Consider the following 25,871-nt stretch of genomic DNA (forward strand, 5'->3'; position numbering starts at 1 on the left):
ATTTGTGCCAAAGCACGAGTCACTTAGTGCATTTCTGTAAGCTTATTTTAAGCTGACCCGGGGAAAATTTTGGTTTAAACTCTGAAATGAGCGTGGTACATTATACTTGGATATAAATTTTTGTCTAGTTTAGCCAAGATGACTTTTCCGGTTACCTGTGCCAAATTCATTGCACACGAAGACCCGGAAAGAGGCCAGGTGGTGACATCACCACTCCGGTGAGCAACGGAGGACTGTTTGTTTACCGGAGAACGCCCTTAAGAGCATTACGTTTTAATTAATATGATGCTTTCTGGCGGCCTGCAAATGTTCCGCAGGCATTCCTGCATTGTAGTCTTCATCTTCATCTTAATTGCCGACGATTACGTTACTGCCTAATGCGAAATTTGAGCGCAGCTCATCAGCTGTTTCACCTTTTCGATAGATTGAGGCGAAGATTTTGAGCAGGACACGTATGTACAATTACAGACAACTTTATTTTATTATTTTTTTTCACAGGTATTCCTTCAAGAAACACTCTACTAACAGTTCTTGGCTGTCATAAAAGAAGCTTTGTGGTCGGAGAAATGAAGAGAGCAATTAAGTTATCGGGAGGTCGCGGGAGGCAGCGCGTGAGCCCATAGGAACGTTGCGCGACGATCAGATAGCAGCGTCTGACTGATGCCGCTGACGCTGCTAGCGAGTGAAGATAACGTGACTCTGCTTTTTGGCTTGGGATGCCCGCACCGTGATCCGCTGATAGGGAGCCGTCGTTCCGGCAATCGGAGAGCACCCTCGCCGCCACGTAGGAAGAGGGGGGGGGGGGGGGGGGAAGGGGGTATAAGCAGCGGCGAACGGGGGAACGCGCGCAGCAATCAGATAACACGCGCGGCTGGCGCCACGCAGGAAGAGGGGGGCTGAAAGGGGGGCGGAGCTGGTTACGAGGCCGACGCCGACGCGAAACCCAGGAACGGGCGCCAAAGAGCTGCGCTCTAAAAGGCAGATACATCAGCGCTATGAAATTTAAGGATTCAATAGCTCGCACTAGGCCATATTAGTTACATTCGCTCGTAACGTTATGGTCAGCTATTCCGTACCGGTCATTTGATTCTCAGTCTGCCATGTGCTTTGCAAAATACTGTTTTCATGGGTAGGTACTCACTGCTTGCTTGCAGAGCTCTTCGGCGTAAGAAAGCAGAGGTTTTCCGAGCTTAGCAGCAATCTGTAAGAAATGTTGAAAAAGCTTCGATGATGTTCCTGTGAGTTTTCTAGGGGCTGGCTTATGCGTGCTTTCGTAGACAGCATGTCGCTTGTTTTCTCTGGTGATAGAGGAACTAGTATTAGAGTGGCGCATATGTTGGACATACCTCGGGAGTAATTTAACAATATGGGTGTAGGTAATGCGTGATTTACATAGCGGTGCTTCCGTTAGTGTTTTGGCTATTCGTGGGCTAGCTGATTTTAATAAGCCACGTATGCATGAATCTGACAAATTTTACTCAATTACATTAAGAACTCTAAAAAAATAGTTTATTGGAGTTTCATGGCGCATAAGAAACTGTGGCTATCATGCGCCAAGCACAAAGACCTCTAAACGATCAGGTGCTATCATTGGAAATTGTGCTGGCCATTAAGATGAGGAAGCACTAAACGTACCACAAAGATGAATTGTGATGTTTGCTTTGGTATTTTCTGTGTTCGGTGCTGCTGCCACAAGAATGATTGATTGATTGATTGATTGATTTGTGGGGTTTAACGGCTATATCTTCCACACAAGGCGTAACCGAATTTGCTTAAAGTGATTTTAAATACACGCCATTACTTACACGCTCTTTGAGATTATTGTGAGGTAGGCTCGAATTCTCGGAAGTTTATCGAAGCCTTTAGATAGAGTGCCGCTTGGAGATATAACCATTCTATCTTAGAAGACAGCAGACCACACTTGACGTATTCACACTAACCGAGTTCGTAACGTTTGAGAACGCAATAACTGTATTCACATGTTTGAGTTTTACGCCAATATTTTGTCAAATTCATTTTTCTGTTCGGGCTGTCATTTAGAACCTGACAATAACATTTTGTGAAGGGCGATGTTTAGAGAGATGAGAATGAAAGAATTAATTGGTAAGCACCTAACATTTACTGCATGGAGTCAACCGATAGTTATGTTCAATGCGCATAGAATACAAACTGACAGACCTGTTTTTCACGACTATGTAAACATTTCGTTATATACAAGGTCCTAGTTTAAGTCAGTAATTTAAGTAGTTTAAGTCAGTTTAAGTAGTTTAAGTCAGTAAATTAAAGAAAATTAAATTTACTAGTTACTATAGCCACGGTAATATCCATGATTACAGATATGCACTAAACAATATATAAATCTGCTCGAAAAAGTTAACGGGAAGGCGACAGAGAAGTTAACTTCATTAACAGCGTCGTGTAGGCAATAAAATTTTGCCGACTTGTTGTGGATAAGCCTGCAGGTAATCTAATTGAAAAAGAAGTTCTTTCGAAAAAAAAAATCGAGATCTTATTAGCCAAAAATAGACACTCTCGAAGGGCGGCAGCTGGACACGCGATGTGCACTTTCCAATTTGGCATAGTTGTGAAAAGCACCGTTTAAAAGAGACATGCAGACGTAAAATACTTGCTTACGCCAGGAACTTCCTTTTCAAAGCACGCCAGATGAACCTTTTTCTTGGCTTCATTTAAGGCTGTTTGAAAAAGAGGTGAGAGCCGTTTGTTGTCAACGAATACCATTCATAATTTGTAGGAACGAGGGTAGGTAGGCAGGGAAGATAAGAAAACAGGAAGCAACTGACAAAAAATGCCTTCTTTGAGGACAGACAGCGTACTGAAGACACTTCAAGTACTTAACGAGTTTTTAACTGGAAAACACTGATATCCAATTTTATCTCGAAAGTCATTTATCATTATCATTATTAGTATTATTCATTGTCTCAAATGTTACAGATATCAAAGATTAGAGGTGAGTGGAATTTTATTATCTCCCTTTTGTCACCTGCCAGTCATTGCACGATGTAGGTGGCTTGCATTTTAATCAATTTCAGTGCACCTAAAAATATTTGATTGAATGGATTGTGGCCAGCGGCTGTTGAATGGCAGTATGTGACGCTGCTTTTTGATGAACGCCGAGTTCTTTTCTAAACGAATTGGTTTTCTCGTGCACTTTGTCACATGCCAGCCATAGCAGCTAGAAACCGGTTCATATCGTATTGGGAAAGCACGGCTTCACACGTTCAAGCTCAATAACGAATCTTTGTGTGAAGCTTCTACCGAGCCTAGGAAAAAAAAAAAAAGTAGTCAGAGGGGAGCGGGTTCGAGCTCCGGAATTTCACGTGGGAAGCGCGAGTACAGAATCTCGTAGCGGTCATCGCATTTTTGTTAATTATTGCTCACAGAATGTACAATATTTACACACGAACTCTCTGCCGTACTTGACTGAGGAAACAAGACTGAAATTCGTTAATTGATGTTTCAATGTACAGGAGCCAGTCAGCTGCTGGATCCCGAAGTTTGACAGCTGCGATTGGAGGTCTGCCCATCAGCCTGTAATTATAGCCATCTTCGCATCCGATCCCTCTGTGTGTTTTATTTCCACTCTCTCGCGCTGTGCATGTCATTTCGACGTCATTCATCAGTTTCCAACGAAACACACTCGTAAGGTGCGATAAATTGAGAGAGAGACGGTTTGACCCACGAACTTGGCGGACCCCCCAAAATTTGGGGAGCCCGCGCGGGAAAATAATATTACGCTATTCGAAAACTGATTCTAAATTTCAGTTCCATGCTCGAAACTGACTCCGCCCATCTACCAAAATTGTGTGGCCCACACGAAAATTTTAAATCCAAAGTTTTAGAGCGCAGCTATTACGCGCCCGTTCGGCGGTGGTGGTAGTAAAAACTTTAATTTACAGGATAGACGCCAACCTATCCGCTTACACGACGGCCTGGAGCTCTTGGACCCGGGCGGCGTGTTCGGCCACTCGGATCACACCTAACTGATTCTCAGGGTGTGAGCTCAACAGTAGAGTCTCCCAATTCCTACGTTTTTGACTGTTCATTTATATTTTTTATTTCTGGACACGTCCATATCATATGTACCAGATCCGCCTTATTCTGACATAGTTTGCGCCTATCTGAGAATTGCTCCTGGTACAACTGACTTAAAGTAGCTGGGTTAGGAAAAGTTCTTGTTTGTAAGCACCTCCAGATGCTTTCTTGGATCTTATTTAGTGTCCTATCTGCCGGTGGGTATTCTAGCCTGTTTAGTCGATAGTGCTCTGTAATCTCTTTGTAGCTGACTAGCTTGTCCATGCTAAGAGTGTACTGAGGATCAGAGCCTACCCGGAAGGTGAGACCTCGGGCAAGCTTATTAGCTCTCTCATTTGCCTGAAGCTGGGAGTGGGCTGGTGCCCGTATTAGCCGGGTTATTCTGTCATCCTGACATGTTCTCAGTATCCTTTTTGCCTGGGGAGAGACCCTTTCCCATAATAAAATTGCATATTGCTGTTTTCGAATCACGTATAATTGTAGTAGCCATCGTCCCTGCTACTGCAAGGGCGATCGCCACCTCTTCGGCCGTGTGGGCTAAACTCGTCCTAACCGAGCCGCTTATTCTTAGATTTTGTTCATCTGACACTACTGCCACCATAACATGCTTTTCCTCATACTCGGCGGCGTCGACATAGACCACGTCCTGTCTTCCTTGATACATCTTCTGCAGCGTTTCCGCCCTTTTCTTTCTTTTTTCCTGGTGATGCTCTGGATGCATATTTCGGTGGTTGGGCTGTGTCGCCGTTGGTGCCATTTTTGGTGTAACAGAGAAAAAGAGAGTCACGAGCCAATCTGAACTTCTCGGGAAAAAGAGAAGGATGAGCCACGAGCTCTGCCTCGCTCGCTCGTGGTTATCCTTTCTCTTCTTATGGAAAATTTTGTTTAGCTCGTGGGAAAAATAAAGATGACTTTATAACTACGTATGCGTACAAGCATTTCTCAAATTCGTTGCCTAAATAAATCACAGAAACGCTTAAATAGCTGAGCTCAGATTTCGCATTAGGGAGCCTCGTAATCGTACTTAGAACTTTCAAAAATTTTGAATGGACAGTTGAGATTTTAGTGCTTTCGATCGACACTAGCTTCATTGGTGGAATCGAACTGTCTATTATTGCTTGCAAGTTTAATTCATTTCACATAAGTGCTTCGATTCCTTCTGTCAGGTGGTTCTATGAAGCCGTGTGGAAATATATTGCCTCCATTTGGAGTAAATAAATAAATAAATAAATAAATAAATAAATAAATAAATAAATAAATAAATAAATAATAAATAAATAAATAAATAAATAAATAAATATCTCTTGATAAGAATGTTTTACAGTGTTTTGCTGAAGCACCTGTTATACGCGTATAAGTTCCACCCTTTCACAGCGCCCTAAGCGCAATTAGTGTCTCTGTAGATGAATGCATGCAAAGTCGTAACCTTAGATGGGCTCATTTTGAGATGATCTCGAGAAGACATTTAAGAGGAAAGATCACACATGCAGGATATGTTAGCTTGTGTCAAGCAGGGTGATTGGCGTTATCAGTTCTTCAAGAGAACGTATTGAAAGAATGCGCGTAATATGCACATGCTTTAATTAATTGCCTGGGGTTCTACCTGCTTCGACTTCAGTTGCTTGCTACAGGAATGTGCCACAGATATGGCATAAATGATCTGTGTTGTATCCTATATGTGCAGCTTTCAAAACCGAGGTTGTCGCAGGTCTTTTGGCCAGAAGCATCGGGTGATCCGGCAGTTTGCTGTGGTACTATTTAGAAGTACAGTGCTTTCAAACGACGGATTGCAATCATGTTACCTGCTCGGAGAGTGAACGTATCATACGGTAATGGAGCCGTAGTCTATCTGTAGAGCCCTGATTCACTCGCCCTCCTCATCAAGCCCAGATCCAATGTACTACAACTACAAACTGCCGTACTTTGGCTTGATGTTGGCGGCGCGTAATGAATAATCAAAATTACGCGAATACATTAGAATAGATTCCAAGTCATATAGTTGGGCCCATTACCACACATTAAAATCCTAATTTCCGAAAACGACTCTAATTACACCGATATAGATTAGTGGTGACTGAAAACCAGGCAGGCAGCATGTGATGAAGAAAACTTCTCACGTTTATTTTTGGGTAAGTGTGCGCATATATTTGAATTTTGGCAGCCTACATTTCCTTGTCTCGGAGCAATTCTGCTTCTAGAGTTGTGAGCGAATCCATTCGTTAAAGCACTTGCCAGAACTTTACAGATTTGAGACTTCATCTATAGATATATCGATCGGTCTTCAGCTATTTCTTGGGATCTGTGAACTTCCGTGCTTATCGTTTCATATTTCATAGCAGAGCGTAAATTATTTTCATACCTTCTGGCATTTCTACTTCAGTACACTTTTGTTGTGTCTCTGCTTGTCACCTCAACTTGCAGTGAACGCGATGCAGGTGCTGTCTAACGACGCTTGACAGAAAAAAAAGGAATTTTTGTGTCTTTCATTTCCTCAAAAACATGTCTTTTTCAAAATGCGGCAGTCTCGACGAGTTTTAAGCATGGGGATTTAACCCGGACACGGCGGTCATGTGCCGATTAAAAGCTAGCGAAGTAGGCTGGGCTGTAGGTTTTTAGTGGATCTGAATGATACGAGTGTTCAATTTTTACATCAACTGGGCTAAGGTTGGGGTTGGTGCAATCAATTCCTACAGCTGATTAAAAGTATTTGGTGTGCTTGTGGAGCATAGCTAGCATAACTGTCGTGAATCGACATTTCGAGACCTTTCCTGCAGTTTTGGTTCCTACTTCAGTCTTTGGTTTCACTTGTTTTTGCAGAGCCAACGGCAGATTCGTGAAGCTACTTTGAAGTGTAGTTGACTGGCCCCTGGAAGGCTGCACACGAAACGTCCACGGAATAAAAAAAGCTGTAAGAATAGACTGGTCTTTATCGCTTATATTAGGATAGATGGATCTCTACGTATGTGCAGAACCCAAACCCCTTTTCAGCCATTCAGCTTGAGGAGACAGCATCTTCCCCTGACGCATGTATAGGGTAGGGCAGCATGGAGGCCTGCTGTGTCAATTCGTGAGGGGAAACTCTTGAGTTGTGCTTATTACTCCGACAGTTTTGCAGGTGGAACACTTCGCAACTATGATTTGCAAGTCCAAATAGGGGGATTATGTCGGAGAAGGTGGTCATTAGAACAGATTGGACTTGCAAACTTAGATGTTACTCATAAATTAATAAGATATTGGTAATGCATATGCCTTATTATTTATGGCCATTTGCATTGCATCTGAATGAGTATAGATAATATAATGCACATTATCTAAAGCAGCTAGGTAACTTAGTTTCACTTTTCATTGCAACATGACCGTAGAGTAATTAGCGCCACCAAGTGGTGCAAAGACTACATCCTAAAGCTTCCTTGTTTATATGCCGCAAGGCATATAAACAGTTTATGGTGGTAAAAACAGTTTATGGGTGGTAAATTTTGGGGTATAATCGTAGTCTCCGTACTGAGAGAATTGTTTTGTACTCCGTGCAGTGGACTCTAGGCGCCGTCAGTGCAATATGAATACTGTTGAAGGCTTACAGGTACAGGTACACATTGGGAACGCTGGCGATGCGAATAAGTTGATGCGACACTTGTACTTAGCGATAGTTGGTGTGAGCAAAACAAAGGAAATGAAGGAAAAGAAATTAGTCACCATGAATACCTGATGTACACTTTCTCACATGAAAATTGCTATTTGATATAGGAATAGAGAAGATGTGATCATTGTAGCACTTACCGCACAACGGTTTAAGGTCAGCTGCATCAGGCACGAGTTTAGTGTGTACAATGTAGACCGTCCCTAAAAGCACGAACAGGCAGAAAGCAGCGGCGGCCATTGGCAGGGCTTGCTGGTACGACAGTGTTGGGTATGCTACTCGTTCAGCGTTTCAAATAGAAACAGGTGTTTTTCGGAGACTTCGGTACTTTAAAGCCATACGAGGACTTTTCACTCCACCCTAGAAAAAAGGCCTTACGTCATCTGTCATCAAGAAGTGTCAATAACATTCCGAGAGAAAATCGAACGTCCCCAGCAGTGCAACGCTATAGCGTAGAAAGTTTTTTTCGTATGGATGCATGCATTTGTTGTGTGCCTCAAAGATAAGGACCAAGCAGGAATTCTTTTATTTTTGTTTTCATCTTCTTATTTGATTGCTGACAGATGATTTGTACGAATGAAGAGAAATATTGGAGTCGCATTTACTTCCTCCTCATTTTTTTTTTTTCGCGGAAAAGTGACTGACATAGACAGCTGCGCTTTTTATTTCAGAGGCGCACCTGTTTTTTTTTAGTCGATTGCTCTGGTGAATCAGCATCAGTAAAAAACAAGAATTTGAAGTCATCTCTTTAAAAGCGCTGAATTTTAAAGTAAAATTATTCAGTTTAGAGCACGAAAAATTGAATTTTAATTTCTGCGGATGTCTTACTAGTTACTCTTTAATGAAATTAATTTTTAAAAATCTTCACTTGCGCACAAAACCACTTTTTGGTGATTTAAAAATTTAGGTCGTTAGAGGATAAATAAATTTTGTAATTCAAGATGAGAGCGAAAACCGATCAAATTTGTAAATGCCGGGTTTCGAGAAGTAAATTTTAGTCGAAGGAAATAGCTCCCTATACAGCAGGGGAGCATAAGTCCTAGATTCGAAGTACCTGTGCTCTATGAGTGAGAAATATTTGTGCTTCGTCTCAGAAGTTGAGTTATCTGAATGCCCCAGCTCGGAGCCTTAGATTACAGTGCGGCCAGGAGTTCGGACCAACTTTATCGTAAAAAGAATAATGCCATTTAATATATATATATATATATATATATATATATATATATATATATATATATGTGTGTGTGTGTGTGTGTGTGTGTGTGTGTGTGTGTGTGTGTGTGTGTGTGTGTGTGTGTGTGTGTGTGTGTGTGTGTGTGTGTGTGTGTGTGTGTGTGTGTGTGTGTGTGTGTGTGTGTGTGTGTGTGTGTGTGTGTGTGTGTGTGTGTGTGTGTGTGTGTGTGTGTGTGTGTGTGTGTGTGTGTGTGTGTGTGTGTGTGTGTGTGTGTGTGTGTGTGTGTGTGTGTGTGTGTGTGTGTGTGTGTGTGTGTGTGTGTGTGTGTGTGTGTGTGTGTGTGTGTGTGTGTGTGTGTGTGTGTGTGTGTGTGTGTGTGTGTGTGTGTGTGTGTGTGTGTGTGTGTGTGTGTGCGTGTTTAGTATGTTCAGAGAGTCACATTAAAGACCTAAAACATATTAATTTCTACGTTTCGGTCGCAGCACGACCTTTCTTGAAGGGCGTTCTACGATCGAAATGTCGAAATAAATATGTTTTAAGTTTTTCAATGTGACTCTCTGAACATACAGTATATATATATATATATATATATATATATATATATATATATATATATATATATATATATATATATATATATATATATATATATATATAGATATATTCAATTCTACCTTGAAGAAGGATGGTCCACCGTCCGAAACTGTTGGAATAAAATAGATAATCGGGAAAGTTGTGTGACATCCTGTTTGAATTTAACTCTGGTCCATTAGCAACAAGCAAACCATGCCTATATATATATATATATATATATATATATATATATATATATATATATATATATATATATATATATATATATATATATATATATATATATTAAGGGGAAATGAGGGTGCTCGTTATAATACATGAAGGAAAGAAGCCAACAGTCGACGAGGCCAAGGAAAGCGTTGGGGATGGTACTTTGTCTTTTTTTTTATGTTTACTTGGATAATCACAGAAATTGGTAATGTAATCTGTTTAGGGGAAAGATAGTTAAACACAAAGTAGAAGAAAAAACAACCTGCCGATGGTGGGAACCGAACCCACGACCTCCGAATATCGCGTCCGGTGCTGACGCGATATTCGGAGGTCGTGGGTTCGGTTCCCACCATAGGCACGTTGTTTTTTCTTCTACTTTTTCTTCTACTTTGTGTTGAACTATCTTTCCCCTAAACAGATTACATTACCAATTTCTGTGATTATCCAAGTAAACATAAAAAAAAAAACAAAGTACCATCCCCAACGCTTTCCTTGGCCTCGCCGACTGTTGGCTTCTTTTCTTCATATATATATATATATATATATATATATATATATATAGAACAGTTTCGCTCAAAAGAACTATCTTCTAGTTAATGTGCCAGACCGTGCAGTCCCATCTTTGCATGAAGAATAAGACATATATATATATATATATATATATATATATATATATATATACAGAACAGTTTCGCTCAAAAGAACTATCTTCTAGTTAATGTGCCAGACCGTGCAGTCCTATCTTTGCGTGAAGAATAAGACGCCACATGCAAACATTGCCACATCCATCGTATTACCGCTGTTTCCTAGGAAAGACGATGCGCTACGGTCGAGTGCATGAAAAGACTCCTTATATACGTCTGCCAATTTTCTGAAATATTAATACAAATCGAAAAATAAATTGCTCACGTCTTCTTTCGCCCTGGCATTGGAAATGTAAGCCGCTCTAGGGCACCGGAACTGCTTGTCATGCCTCTCAGCCACTCATACACGTGAAATACTATTTCGGAAAAACAGCCGATATGAACTGCATTTGAAACAGCGATTGGCTTCCGCGTTAGCTGTTACGGTCACCATCTCTCGTGATCATCACCCATGTACGCCACCAGCCTCCAGCCGATCGAAGTGTACTACATAAGGACAAAGTGTGTATTCTTATATTCCAAACGGCAGGCACTAGATGCTTCTGCGATCGCATTTTGAATCTGTCCGCTGCCTTTGACAAACCAACAAGCCTAGCACCATAACTCACTTTATGTGAGGGGACACAAAATATAAACTAAATCACAGGGGCTCATACTTATATTATGCCTTGGCAATGCAGCCAGATCTATTGGCCTCATCTAGCTGGTGCTTAAATAGGAGATGGTTATACGGCCGCACATTTTATACAGTTTAATAACTGATTGTGTTTCGGCACGCTGACACGGGCTGCGTTTTTCGGTTGCTGCTTGCAACGATGGAATGTGAAATCGACAAATGTTACTATTATATCGCATCTCTGACACGTAAATTCCGAACGGTCGTACGTTTCACGCTCAGCCATTGATTCGCTAGTGCCTCAAGCCACTCTTTATCGGTACTTACATCTGCCTATGCAGTCGTCAGCACATTTTGTATATCAGATTGTCTTTTCATATGAAGCTCTATTCTGCCACTGGTCGCGACTTCCTCTTGATGATGCCTGCCAGGCCTACGATATTCTGTGTTGGACAATATGTATAGTGATCCTTGATATGATGATGAGAGCATTTGCACTGGTCGTATCTGCATGGAACCAGTAGCGGGTATGTGGCTAGCTCCAACCGTTATTCTAATGACCAGTGGTTACTGGCAGTGGTCCTGGCACTGCCAGTGAACCCTCCTGTGACACCTGCGAGATCTCTTTCTGAGACGTTTGGCATAACGCTCTTGAGCCCTTTTCTCAAGTTTAGTTCCTGCATTCGCAGGATCTTCGTCTACATTGTTCACCATGTTCATCAGTTTTCCCTTCGGCTGCTACACATCACGTCTTAAGTTTCCTGCACTTTGTGGCCACCTACGTGAGATCCCACGAACGTTTATCCGTGATAACTGTCGGAAGTTAACCGCCGATGCAATGGAAGAAATGCTTCGTTTGTGCATTGTTCATTTAAGACATTCTATACTCCCTCTAATCGAACCAGAACTTACTAAAATGCTTTTCATATACATCGCTTCGATTACACACGTGGGATATTGTTCTCTTGGCCGACAGGAAATTTTATTGCTGTAAACATGGTGTATCCTTACCCAAATTCCGACAATCACGAGGAGTGTCCTAGTGTGTTCGTCTCCCTCCAGTGGTTTTCAGTCATTTGCTAAGTTCTATTACAACCTCTCCAGATGTGTGCACATACGTATAGGCTGTTCATATAACTTTCTTTTCAGCTGGGGGTAACTTGCACTACTTTTACAAAGTGTTTCAGTTATATTCAGATGCCCTTGACCGGTGGTTAGCGGATATCCAATTATGCCTTAATGTACAGAAGTGTGCATTGTAAGTTTTTTTCATTTTCTTATCAGGTTCAGAAAGTTAGCTTCTCACTTACTTGCCGGCATAACATGATAGCACAGTTGTGTCTTTAAAGTATGTCGGAGTTACATATGACGTCTCTCTTATTTGGCAGAATCTTATACGAGTACACCAAGTTGCTGCGAAAGGGTATGACGCGACAGCCTAGGCTACCAGCCCACATATAAAGCCCCGCTTTAACCAAGCCGCATGAACGTGTCTTAGTGGCCTATAGGGGTAATGTGAATGCCAGGGTCCTGGCAGGCTGAGTCTGACATAACCGCCCAATGTGAAACGAGAAACCCAAGTTGGCAGCTCCTGCCACGGTGCCACGCCGACGGCTCGAAAACCTACAGCAGTGCTTCTTTTGCTACAAAAGTGTTTCACTGAGTGTAAGTGGCAAAGGAAGTGGAGAACTACACAAGAAAATGCCATGATGCAACACTTCAAGAACGTCGGATTGTTGGAAGAGGCGCGAAAACAAAAGAGGCTATTGCAGGTTGAAATAGTTAGTAGCTGCCTAAACTTGATAAGATTAGATTCCGTAACAACGTCTTCTGGAAGACTGTTCGATTCTTCTATGGCGATGTGCGCATAGTAAGTTTTCGTCCTGGGCTGGAAAGTCCAAATATAATATACAAATTCAAATATAACGTCCCTTGTGTGTTAAAGAAGCGCTAGCAAATATAATTTCAAATGCTTTCCAACTCGCCCAAGTTTCCGCCTTTTTTGGTCCCTTGCTCTTCTCACCAGCACAGACGTAGATCATTCTGAAAAGTCGTTAGTTCCGGCGCGTAGGCACGACGGTTGAAGCGGACGCGTGCACGCGCTAAAATATATGCCTTGTGCATAGAAATGGCTGCGTAGTTTCCATTTTGACTGACGGACAGCGCCAGAAAGTAGATGTTTACTCCACGAGATACCTGGCTGTGCACGTAGCTAAGTTTCTTTGTGCAGTGGCCATAGAAGCTGACCTAAACATTTTCCTGTGTGTTCAAACTATTTTCTCGCTCGCATGCTCTCTGCGTCTTTTGTTTATTTCGCGCTCACCTCGTGGTGGAGGACGTCGCACTATGATGAAAAAAGAGTGTTTTCAGAGCGCCTCAGAGTTTGATGCGAGACATTCGGCAGTGCACGTCCTTTCGCTCTGCGCATGTGCAAAAATGTGCTAACGCATAACATCTGACGAAAACCTTAATTTTCTTTGTTTCGTTTCAGCTTTCATCAAATGATATTTTTAAACTATAATTGCAGACAAGATAGGAGGCGAGGTGCTTGGTTTAATGGTCTTATACTGTCGCAAATGCGCTGAACAGAAAACAGCGAGGAGGCACAGGGCTTCACAGCATGTGCGCGTGACTTGTTCTTCTGGAGAGTCCTTTTAAAATATAACAGATGACGTCCACTCTGCATAAATGAACACAGGTTCAGCAGACATCATGGGGCTCTAAGTGCGCATCCGAAATGGCTTTTTAGTGCTGCGTGCAGTCACATTTTTTCCCTTCCCCCAAACACGGACAGCTCATGCATGTCATCAACTGGCTCTTTCTTTTCAATCACCGGATCATAAGGCAAGACAGCCACATGAGTATGACGCAGGTTGTGGACACCTGGATTGTGGCCACCGAAGGCTCGTGACATAAGAACTTGCTTACTGAACCGCTGTCTCTGGCTCAAAGAGATATGTTCTGCAACTCTCCCATTTTGCTATGAGACCGTTCCACTGGATGATACAGAAGTCAGACCCGAAGAACTTTCTCCGTCCTTTCTCCGTCCTTTCGACATCTTATCCTTCATTCGGATGTTTCATCGCTCCTATATCCAATGCATGTTGTGCTCTGGTACTTTTTGGCACGCACCAAGTGCGATAAGGTGAACACGTATTCGGAGCAGGAGACTAAAGCTTTGCTAAGCCCGTGTCACGATGTAAGAGAAAACTGACTACTAGTACACCTGAGGTTAGTTGGGTATTTGCTTGGTTTTGGGGGTTTAACGTCCAAAGCGGCTCAGGCTATGAGAGACGCCGTAGTGGAGGACTCCGGAAATTTCGACCACCTGGGGTTGTTTAACGTGCACTGACATCGCACAGCACACGGGCCCCTCTCCGTTTCGCCTCCTTCGAAACGTACCTGCCACGGAAGAGATTCGATCCCGCACCCTTCAGCAGAGAAGTCGAGTGCCGTAACCACTGTACCACAACGGGGTTTTTATTGCACTAAAGATATACAATATTTACACAGGAACCGTTAGCCTTATTTGACTGACGTACGAAGGTTAAAATTAATTTAAAGGTTTAAAAATTCCCATGTGTGGGAGCCATTTAGGTGCTGGATCTACAAACTTTACTGTACCACCATGGCAGGGCTACTACTGAAGTATATAGGTAAACAAATCATCCATCGAATAATATAGGCTTCATACTTTGCAAATACTGCAAGCTGGCGCATTTCAGTTAAGTTTGATAGCATTTGAACATTGTTTGTGAATTTTTTTGTGCCCGCTTTAGTGACCGTCACGTGATCAATACCACTTCATTAGAATAAAGGACTGCTGTAGTGGTCTAGTATAGTAGTATGCATGCAGTAGTATAGTATGCATATATATATATATATATATATATATATATATATATATATATATATATATATATATATATATATATATATATATATATATATATATATATATATATATACGCTCAAACAAATGCCGGCAAATGCTCTTTGTTACCTTCTTCATTTCTTCCATATAATTATCACTATTTTGTGAAGCAGGTGCTGAAAAAACAGGAAATGCACATGATTAGTCCAACTCTGTCGAGCTTGAAGCTGTATAGAATCTTATAATATAAGGAGTGAGTTTTCGTTTGTAAGCAGTGATATTAATATTGCTTACACAAAAACACGGACGTAAATATTCTTGTTCTGGAAAACAATTTTTATAGATTATGGTTTTGACTTGAAAACAGGAACCCGTTCTTTACAGAGTAATCGAAAACGATTATATGATATTGGTGTTAATATATCACTACATTACAGTGAGAATATATAAAAATGCATTGTTACTGCTTCTGAAAAACAACTCAGAAAATTACAGGGTATTCAGTGTAACGCAGACACCCACAAGAAAGAGGACACCGCGGACACTTACTCCAACTGCTTAGTTAGGTGAAAGAAGCTTACATATATAGCTTTCTCGGATAATACCCACGATTACAAGGTATCAAGTGGAAGGCATCAATCTTATCAAAGCAGGTATGACAGAAATGTGTGCTCAGCCTCATAAAGAAAAACCGATATGTCACTGATGCAATTCGAACCAGCGTTTTTGATATAGAATGCTTCTAGAGTTTCACTAGCCGTCTGGCGTATGCCTCTACCCAGAATTCTCAAGTCGCGGAACCGTGGTACAAAACTAGTGAAAGCCCTACTGTGCAAAGCAAGTTGCTCACCCCCATTGTTTTCAATGTCTTTTGCATGTTCCCTTACTCGGTCATTCACGCAACGTCCAGTCTGTCCAATATAGGATTTTTAACAGACAATGGTAGTTCCATTGGAAAATTTACACATTTCGCAAAGCGCTGCCACCGACAACTGGCGAGAATGGACAGAACTGTATGAATGCTGCAGAAGAGCTGTCAGCGGGGGTCAGTGCGCAGTCGCCTTGTGCAATTGTTTGTCACCGGCTCTTGCGGGAGAGCTTTTCCAAGCGGTACAGCCACGGGGTTTCATGTTCCCTTTAATAGTGGACCGTACTGCGCATCACAAGCGTCAATTCTCTCGTACCGCTATACTCAAAGCTCGCCGGGACACCTCACAGGTGTCGTGTACATGAGCAGGAAGCTATCTCGCAACGGGACAGGTTAAAACCAAATAGCTTCTTAATAGTACCTTGAGAGAAAGCTGGTGACTCTACACTTCATAAATCGCGGAGAGGCGCGGGCATTCGAGCAAGGGAACGTTTAGCACTTCGCGAGGCTACTGGAGGGCATATAGTCAAGACAGCACATCTCTTCTCGGGCCAACCTTAAAGAAAGCCTTAGTTTTCATAAGAACATAACGTTACACTTTAATATTATTATAAAAGAGAAAAAAAAAACAGTTCTAAAAACAATTGTGGAGGTTGATTCCAGTTAAACCCAGTTATCACAACGTAAGCTCCGTTTAGCATGGTACACATCAGCCTGACGGCTGCGCAGATGCAATGGCACACTCTGACCGGCACGAATCTCTCCACTTTGCCTTGTGCACAACCCTATGCTTCCGATGCTTTCTTTCAGGACACTGCTGCATTACGGAGCAGCACCTGGGCTTGCAAAAGGGGTGTTAGCCGATGAAGCTTGACTTTGGCTTAGCTGGAATCCGGGTGGCTTGCCCGGGCACAACAAAGCACAGGGAAATCTCAGGTGAATAAAATATAGAGTAAGAACCTTGATGAAGTGAATATTTGCCCAGCTCAACAAAACCAACTTCATAAGGTGTGAAGGAATCGAGTAGTTATCTGAATGAAATATGAAATATGATAGAAGTTGGCATAAACGGTTGAGTTTGTATAAAACTGCATGAAGCTTGCTTGTCCGCATGTCATTTTAAGTTCGTAAACCAAGATTAAGACTATCGGATACAATGTCTAGTGTGCATGAAGTTTCCGAAAATGCTTCACTGAAAAATATTCAGTATCCTACAAATTCAAATATGATTTGGAGCAGGGCTTTAGAGTACACAATGATGGAGTATATTACAAACGCGGATAAGCGTCACGCTGAGCTCCAGGGAGGCCAGTTCGGCAGTTTCGCAGTTTGTAACTGCCAAACAGAAACCAAGTGTCAGAATAAATTCTCTTTCCTCCTCCCGCAATTTTAATTTATATACTGCGTTGTATATTCTAACAAAGCGTAAGCATTTGTACATTTCATTTTTTGTTTTATATTTAGAGACGTAACTGGCACTTTAGTTGCTGGAGCTTTCGGGAAGCTGAAACACGCTGCCGCTACAGCTGACATAAAGGTTGGTGTGTTCCTGCAGCTGCTCACAATCCTATCCGTCGACATAGTTGTGGGCATCTACACACACGGCCCCGAAGTCGTCGATGGTCACAATTTCGAAGGTCATAATGGCATCGCCCACAGAAAAGTAATCGCTTTTGTGGTTCCGCAAACGGGATCGCGTGTCGTGCTCGCGCGCTAAGCGTGATCCCATTCTAGCTAGCCCTCAAAGGGGTGCGACAAAGCATTAACTGCGAACGACCAAGACACAGGTAGCACGAAAGAAAACAAAAACAAACGAAGGGTAAAAAATGTGCAGCCGCTGTCGCAGACGATGACGGCGCAACCTTAACGGCCTGCCGGAACGTACTCGACCTAACCTAACGTGCAGCGCCCCGCCGCAGCGTGCGGGTAAACCTGCGAATACTCCAGGCTAAGCCAAGAAAATCCGTTTGAATAAACTAGGCCTTCGCCACTTGTCACCCAGGCTGGCTTGGGTGCCCGTTCAAGAAGTGTCATGCAAGAATGTCCCTAATTTACGACATAACAGCGGGCTTTGGAATGCATGGAAATAGAGTGGATACATGCCAGGAGTTGCCCACAACAACGTAGCAGCAGTAAAAACAGAGCATTCGGGAAAGTAACAATGTGGATGCATTGTACATCAAGGAATAATATTCATCCGCTGACCTCAAACGTAATTCTTATTTCAATCTTCCACTGAGCCGGCTATCCGACTCAGGTTGAAAAAAAATGAAAAAGTTCACCTCAATATATTTTAAATTCTTAGTCGAGCACCTCTTGTATTTAAAGTATGCTAGTTCTTATATGTACCAATTTGGCGGTTATCATCACTTCTTTATAGCTATTTTAGGCTTCTTAACTTCGGCTGCGATTATAACGGTGATGCGTTCATGTTGTGCTTCAGTAGAGGTCTGTTAAATTTACCACACACTCCTAAAATTGAACACCTTAGTTTAGAAATGATCCTTCTTTGTTATAAAGCACTACTTCGAAGGCTGTAGAACTCTGCTATAATCTCTAATAGATCGAAGAGATGGACAGGTTTTGAACTTAAGTTAAAATCAACCTTTAATTTAGCCTTCAACCGCGTTAGACGTTTGATGGCCACTAGGCACGAGACTATCCTGGATTCCTTTTGTTTATGCCTTCAGGTCCTTTCTAGATTTCACGAAATATTTTGGGGATACCATTTTAAACCAGGATACTAAAGCTACCTCTTATCTCTTTCACTACAAACCACGCTTGCCCATTGAGCCGCTGTACCAGGGGTAAATTCAAAACGCACCAGCAGTTCTTTTATGGAAGAAGAACGTAAATGTGGCAGCGCTCTTTGAGTTTTATGCAGGCCGTTAAAACTCCTAGGTAATCCAAATATTTTGACAGCCAATTTACAATTGCTCAATAGCCATGTCGCTTCAGGAAGTAAAAATTCCTAATTCAGAGCTTTAAATTCTGTGCTATGTCATTGCTCTACCCATAGAAACCACTGCATCGGGTAAACGTAAATCAGGATAGATTTGTCTTCCCTATATACAGAGTTAAGTTGTGTAATGACCATTTTTCATAGGAAGGGTCTGATAATAAAAATCAGAATTGGCATTTTAAACTCGCGTTTATAAGGTTTTAGCGCTTCTGAAGGAAATCAACCATTTACTGTAACGCAACTTCTTTTGAACTACTATCTTCCTCAAGACGAGAGTTATCAAAGCATTACAAACGATCCGTGTGTGAGGTCTCCAATTGATAGTTAATTTTCCCCATACTCATTTGAAGGAGAAGAAAGTTATATGCTCAATTCAAAGCGGATGCAACACTAAGAATAACAACATGGTGATGATTAGCACTAAAACCACACTTGAAAGATATCAACGAAAAAGACAGTGATGATGCATAATATTGTCACGCTAATGACGACGATGAAGGATGGTGATGGAGAACGACGCGCACGGAAGGCGGGTGGTGGAGTAACACTTCTATCAGACGCAGGGGAGTGGTCGCGGATATTCCGGTTATGGATGTTGCGGTAATACCCACGCTGAGTATTTGATTGTTGAAAAACGGGATTGTATTGCCGATTGTTGGGTACTGTTGGAAGCGCCGGACGGTTATAGCGAGGTGGGAGCCTACTGCGGCAGTATCTGGCGATGTGACCTTCGACGCCGCAGCGGTAGCATATCGGCGGGGAAGGTAGAAAATGCTGTTGCGAATAAGAGCAGGGAACAGCTGGGTGCGTCGTAGGTCTCGCTGAATGCTCATACTGCTCAGGAATCCTGGTAGATCGAATGGAAGATCTATGGGTACTTGAGGCGACGTCATACCTTGGGGCGTCAGGCACCGACGCATTCCGGTTGGCGAAATGCATAGGAGGATAGTCAATGGAAGCTGCAACTTCAGGAGCTTGTGGGAAAGGCTGAACGGTAATCGCTTGTGGTGGTGAAGCCGGCCGTCTAGATACCCTCTGGACAGAGGCCTCAGCAGATTCGTGCAGGGGAAGTGGGTTGAGCCGCAGGAGTTCTTCCCGCACGATTTGCCGGATCGTCGACGGAAGATCTAGTTGGGCGTGGTCATCAAGGCTGGCCACGGTAGGCACGTTGGCCAGCCGCCCAAATTTTGGCACAATACGACGCGTTTTCAGAGCTTGAAAAGCGCGGATGGGTTTAATGACATCGGAGACGGTTTCAAGGCTGTCTTTGGCGATTAAAAAGTTGTACACGTCAGCCGCGATACCCTTCAAAATGTGGCCGACTCTGTCTTCTTCGGGCATGTTGGAATTGACACATCTGCACAATCTGAGGATCTCTTCTGTATAGGATAGGATAGGATAGGAAATACGTTAGTTTCTCTACGAGGGTCTTGTGCTAGTAGCGGAAGAGTTCCATCTTCCGTCTTCTCACAGGGTCGGTGCCCCTATTCCAGGGCTCCGCTGAGCTTCGCTGCTCGCTGGGCGTGCTGGATTAAACCTAGTTGGCAATCCAAATCGCCGCTGGAGAGCCGGCTCTCCCACTGTTCCGCACTCGGGTCTTTACGGAAGCTGTCGTTATTTTTACATTGCCACGTGATGTGGTATAACGAAGGTTTGCTACCACACCATGGGCAGGTGTCTCGATATTGCGACGGGTAAATTTTGCTCAGGGTATGCAGGTTAGGGAATGTTCCTGTCTGCAGTCTTCGCCAGTACACGGCCTCTTGTTGTTTTAGATCCCGATGAGGCGGCGGATAGCGGATCCGTACCCCCTTATAGTAGTTAAGAATGTCGGAGTACGTAGGGCCGACTCGCTCGGGTAGATCGTCCGATTGGGAGGAAGCTCGGCTCGTGTACCCTCGAGCTACCTGATCGGCGCGTTCGTTCCCCGCTATGCCGGTGTGTCCTGGCACCCAGTAGATGTTGTGTTTGACTTTTGATGGGGTCGTGCTATGGAGGAGCCTGAGGGCGGCGCGACCTATGCGGCCGTTCATGTAGTTACGGCACGCTTCTCTAGAATCTGTAAGAATGGTAAGGGACGTGTTGCATCGATACCCGGCTACCACCGCAAGAGCAACGGCCAGCTCCTCCCCTTCGGTTACCGTGCATTCCCTGACTGAGGCGCTAGCTAGTTCCTTTAGGTTGGAATCAATAGCTACCGCCACGGCGCTATTATGTGAGCTTCCTGTATACGAAGCCGCGTCCGTGTATACCGTGGTGGATCTTGTAGCTAAATTTAGTTGTACATACTTCGCCCGGGCTGCTCTACGGGCCACATTCAAGTTGGGGTCCATGTTCCGGGGAAGGGAGCTAACCTTTAGCGTCTGGCGAATTGCGTCCGGTATGCTCGCAGTACGGTTCTCGATTTCCGCAGTTGCACCTAGCCCCAGTCGCCTAAGAAGCGAGCGCCCCGTAGGAGTCTGCTGGAGCCTGGCTATCTGCGTGACCAGTTGGGCTTCTTTGATCTCTTCGAAGGTGTTGTGAACGCCAAGAGCTAGCAGTTTTGCGTTAGAGGTGTTCATTGGTAGGTGCAGGGCTGTCTTGTAAGCTTTGCGGATGATGACATCTGCACTTTCCACTTCTCCTTTGTTGAGGTTGAAATACGGGAGGGCGTAGCCTACGCGACTGAGTACCAGGCTCTGAACCAGGCGCAGGGTATCCCCCTCTCGCATACCGCTCCGCTTCTGCGACACACGCGTGATCATCCTGGCGACCTGAGTGGTCGATTGCTTGAGAAGGCCGAGCGTATGGCTGCATCGCTGATTGTTCTGAAGCCACATTCCTAAGACTCGTATCTTGTCTCGTTCGGGAAGTAGCTGTCCTTCGAGGGAGACATTGAGGGTCCCTTCTTTGTGTTTCCCTTTGTGAACTCGCAAGAGTTCGGATTTTTCTGTGGAGCAGGCGAGACCTCGTGCATGGACATATTCTTCTACGCAGGTAGCCGCTGCTTGCAGCCGTTCTTCTTTCTGGCCGAGCGATCCGGAGGTAACCCAAACCGTGAAGTCGTCAGCGTACATGGCGTGCTGTATGCCTTCGATCTTCTCAAGTTGTCTAGCGAGTCCGATCATAGCCACATTAAAAAGTAGTGGCGAGATGACGGACCCTTGAGGTGTGCCTTTGTTGGGGGTCGAGAATTTATCGCTGCGAAGGTCTCCGAGCCCAACCGTTGCAGTTCGGTTGGAAAGAAAGGCCTTCACGTAGCTGTGAATCTTCTCGCCACAGTGGAGGTTGTCGAGTCCTTCCATTACAGCCGCATGGCTAACGTTGTCAAAGGCCCCTTTAATATCAAGGGCCATGACCGCGTTCTCGCCAGCGCTGGGGACATTGGTGAGGACTTCCTCTTTGAGTTGTATGAGGACGTCCTGCGTGGAGAGGTGAGCTCGGAAGCCGAACATGCTGTGGGGGTACAGGTCTTCATCCTCCATGTAATTTTGGAGCCTCCGAGTAACGACACGCTCGTAGAGCTTGCCTAGGCAGGAGGTGAGTGAGATAGGTCGGAGGTTTTCGATCTGGAGTTTCTTACCCGGTTTTGGGATCATTACGACCTCTGCATGCTTCCACTCTTCAGGAACCGTTCCTGCGGCCCAGTGCCCGTTGAGGAAGGTTGTCAATTGGTCGACTGCCCCGTCGCTGAGGTTGCGTATGAGTGCATTATGGATCTTGTCTGCACCCGCCGCCGTGTTGCGCGTGCATACCTTTATGGCAGCGAACACTTCTTCCCTGGTGATCGGTCTGTCCAGGTGGGTGTTCGGTCTTCCCAAGTATGGTTTCGGGTATGCTGCAGGCAAGGTCGTGCCGTAGCATTTCTCTTTTACTTTATCTAACAGTTCCTTCTCCGTACCCTCGAAGGTGTGGATGAGTCTGCGGATAGCTTTCCCGCTTTCGGCCCTGGTTTTGATAGGGTCGAGAAGGGTCTTGAGTATACGCCACGTTTTGGCCGTGCTGAGGGTGCCGTCCAGCGAGCTACTGAACTGCTGCCAGCTCTGCCTGGCCAGTTGAGCTGCGTACTCCTCCGCTATCTTGGTGACTTCTGCAATCTTCAGCTTGAGTTTCCTGTTAAAGCGCTGCTTCTTCCAGCGCTTGGTGAGCCCTCGGCGTGCCTCCCATAGCCTGAGGAGCCGAGGGTCCACCTCTGGTGTTTGCTCGGTGCGATCCACTTCTTGAGTGTACTGCTTCTGGATGTCTTTGAGTTGTTGACACCAATCATCTATGGAAGTAATCCTCCCTTCCAGGTCCGCGCATGCCTTGCGGAAGGCCGGCCAGTTGGTGATCTTGGCCGTGCCGAGCTTGCGCTTGATGTTGGTGGCTGTTATTGTGATCTTCAAGATATAATGGTCACTGCCTAGATTCTCCAGCAGATTCTCCCACGTTGCATGTTTCGCCCCCCTGGCAAAAGTTAAGTCCGGACACGTATCCTGGCAGACAGAATTGCCAAGGCGCGTGGGTTGAGTTTCGTCCGTTAAGAGGGTACATTGGATCGCTTCCGCCGCATCCTCGACCTCTATACCTTTCTGATTATTTGTGGGGTATCCCCACTGCTGTCCGCGAGCGTTAAAGTCACCTACAATTAGCAGCGTGTTGCTTTTAGCAAGTTTGCTGGCCCCTAGAAAGAGTTTATGAAAATTCGCGTCCCGCTGGCGAGGCGGGCTATAGAGGTTTACAAGAAAGACACTCTTTTCCTTGTGCTTCTTTTTGGGAATAATTTCCGTCACTAAGTGCTCAATTTTCGTGTTGGGAATCGGGTCATGGGCTATGGTTACCAACTTTTTGCTCACCAGGGTTGCCGTGCGTCCGGTATCGTAGCACGTATATCCCCTGAGTGTCGGTGTCGTGTTAGTTTCCTGTAAAGCTATTATATCGGGTGTGGAGTCTTGCGTGAGTAGAAACTGCATTAGGAGTCCCTGTTTTTGGCGGTACCCCCTGCAGTTCCATTGCCAGATTTCTAGTGGTGTTTGTTTAGCCATGGCTTTGGGCGTTGTTCGGATTGGAGCCTTCAGTGACGAAACGGCGCTCTTGTATGAGCCTGTCCCGGGCCTCGTTTGTTATTCGTCGCGTATTTTGGCTTTTGACGTGGTCCTGCCACGCAACGTTTTGCTCTATTAACGTGACTTTCTGTTCTAATAGGTTGGTTTTGACATACATAGCATGTAATCTTGCATGAGTTTGGCGAAACTCTTCTTTGATGCGAACCGTGAAATTCTCCACGTGCTGCATGAAAGCTCTTAATTCCTCGGGGCTCACGTCTAAGGCGGACGGGGGTCGTTGCACTTCTGCCGGCGGGATCGGGGTCCACGGTACCTGCCCTGTTCTTTGAGCCTGCATCTCTTTAATGAGGTCATTGACTTTTTTACGGAGATATGCATTCTCCTCTCTTAGAGCTTTAACCTCTTCCGAGTTACGCGTAATATTCTTTTGATCCGAGTGCGTAAACAGTGAGTTTGGAGGGCCCGCTCCCCAGCTCACCTTAACGCCGCCCTTCTGTTGTTGCTTCTGCGACTGCTGCTGTCGCTGCTCCAGCTTGGCCGTTGACCGGTTTAACGGCGGGAAAGAGTCCTCCCTGGATCGGCTCTGGCTGCGATCTTGCACTATGCTACGGCCTTGGCTCGAGGAGCGGCCATGGTCCCGCTCCGAGCTCAGCCACCTGGTTCGGCGCTCTTGACTCAGGTTCCGGTTCCGCTGCTGCTGCTGCTGCAGCTGCAATTGTTGCAATTGCTGCTGGGGCTCCCACTGCAGCTGCTGCAGTTGTTGTTGCTGCTGCTGCTGCCACTGCCAGTGTTGTTGCCTGGACTGCCGGACGCCGCTCGTGCTGCCCCGGAGCTCGTCAGTAGTTTTGAGGCGTCGACGGCACTCTCTGGTGACGTGGTCGCCTTGGCACACCATGCATTTCGCCTTGCACTGGTGCCCTTCTGGTGGGTCGTGTGTGCCGCACGTCCTACAGAGCTTGGTGTTCGGCGTTGGACAGACGTCCGAACGGTGGCCTTGCTTTCCGCATACGTAGCAGATCTGCCTCGTAGGACGATATGGGTAGGTCTTGAATTCTCCAGAACGGTAAATGACCCACTGCGGGATATACGGGCCGTCGAAAGTGATGAGCGCCGTTTCCGACCTGCCCAGCATTCTCGCTTCGCGAATCTCCACTCCTTGGGATCGAAGCCGGAGCCTAGATTTCAGTAGGGCCGGTGATTGCCCCGGCATAACACCGTGGATGACGGCACGCTTGAGGTCATCCGGTAGGGCTGGATAGGTGTTGGTTTCATAGATTTGGTCATTTATAGTGAGCTTTTCGATCTTCCTGAGCACGTCGGCGATGTCCAGGTCGGGCGTGCTCGCAATCATGATGTTCGAACCGGGCCGGAGTCTCATGATGAAGTCTTGTTCCTTGATCTTTCCTCCGCTGGCCGTGACGAGGGCTTGCGTTGCCTGGTCGACACGGATTTCGCTGATTTTTATACCTCCCTTGGGACGGTAGATGATCTTGATATCATCCTTCGGCAGCGGCGGCGGACGTGGCCGTATTTGCCGCTGCGCTCCCGCCAGATGTTTTGATATAGAGCGCGTCACACCATTCGCGTACGCCACTGCTCTGCCAGCTGCGGCTTTCGGCGCTATCTTGTTTCTTGTTTTCCAGGGCTCACCTGGCTGCAAAATGACGTCGCCATGCGGCACAGCGAACTTCGAGCCTTTCTTTTTTGGGCGCCGTTTGGAAGAAACAAGCGTCCAACGCTCCGCATTTTCGTCTTGCAGTGGGTAGATATCGGCCTCGCAGTCCCGCTGCGGTGGTGAGGTCTCCATGGCTTCGTTCACTGCCTCCCCTAGTCCGGGGCTCATATTGACCGGCGACGCGGCAGGGAATTCGTTCGTCTCTTGAATATTCGCCAGACCTTGAGCCGATGTCTGATTAGGTCCACTCCTGGGTCTAACCGATCCTTCGGAGTCCGAGGACGTCGATGGACAGTCGTCTAAGTCCTCTGTCTGGTTGGTATTTGCCTCTTCGGCGTCTTCTGTATAAGTGGTACAAGTTTCATCCGGCAATTGAGCTCTTTGGGCAAGGGTCTGCTCAGCCCGCTTTTTGCTCGGTACAGAGTCACCAAAACGCTGTTTGATCTCGGTGGCAAACCGTTCCCAAGTTGTCAAATTGTCCTCGTTATTCTCGAACCATGTCATCGCCGTGTGAGTTAGAAAGAAGACGACATTTGTGAG

General features: G+C 45.1%; 1 protein-coding gene across 1 annotated transcript in view; it reads right to left on the minus strand.

The window, feature by feature from the left end:
- LOC146189719 (uncharacterized) overlaps window positions 1–25,615 on the minus strand; it is a 61,898-nt gene extending 36,283 nt beyond the window's left edge. Inside the window, exon 1 of the mRNA XM_084605331.1 lies at window positions 24,400–25,615. Coding sequence (XP_084461457.1) covers window positions 24,400–25,499 — 1,100 coding nt within the window. The 5' untranslated portion in view covers window positions 25,500–25,615. The remainder of the gene's footprint in view (window positions 1–24,399) is intronic.
- Between the last annotated feature and the right edge of the window lie 256 nt (window positions 25,616–25,871).

Source organism: Amblyomma maculatum, chromosome 5, assembly GCF_055883805.1.
Source record: "Amblyomma maculatum isolate TAMU_Amacu chromosome 5, ASM5588380v1, whole genome shotgun sequence".
Lineage (NCBI taxonomy): Eukaryota > Metazoa > Arthropoda > Arachnida > Ixodida > Ixodidae > Amblyomma > Amblyomma maculatum.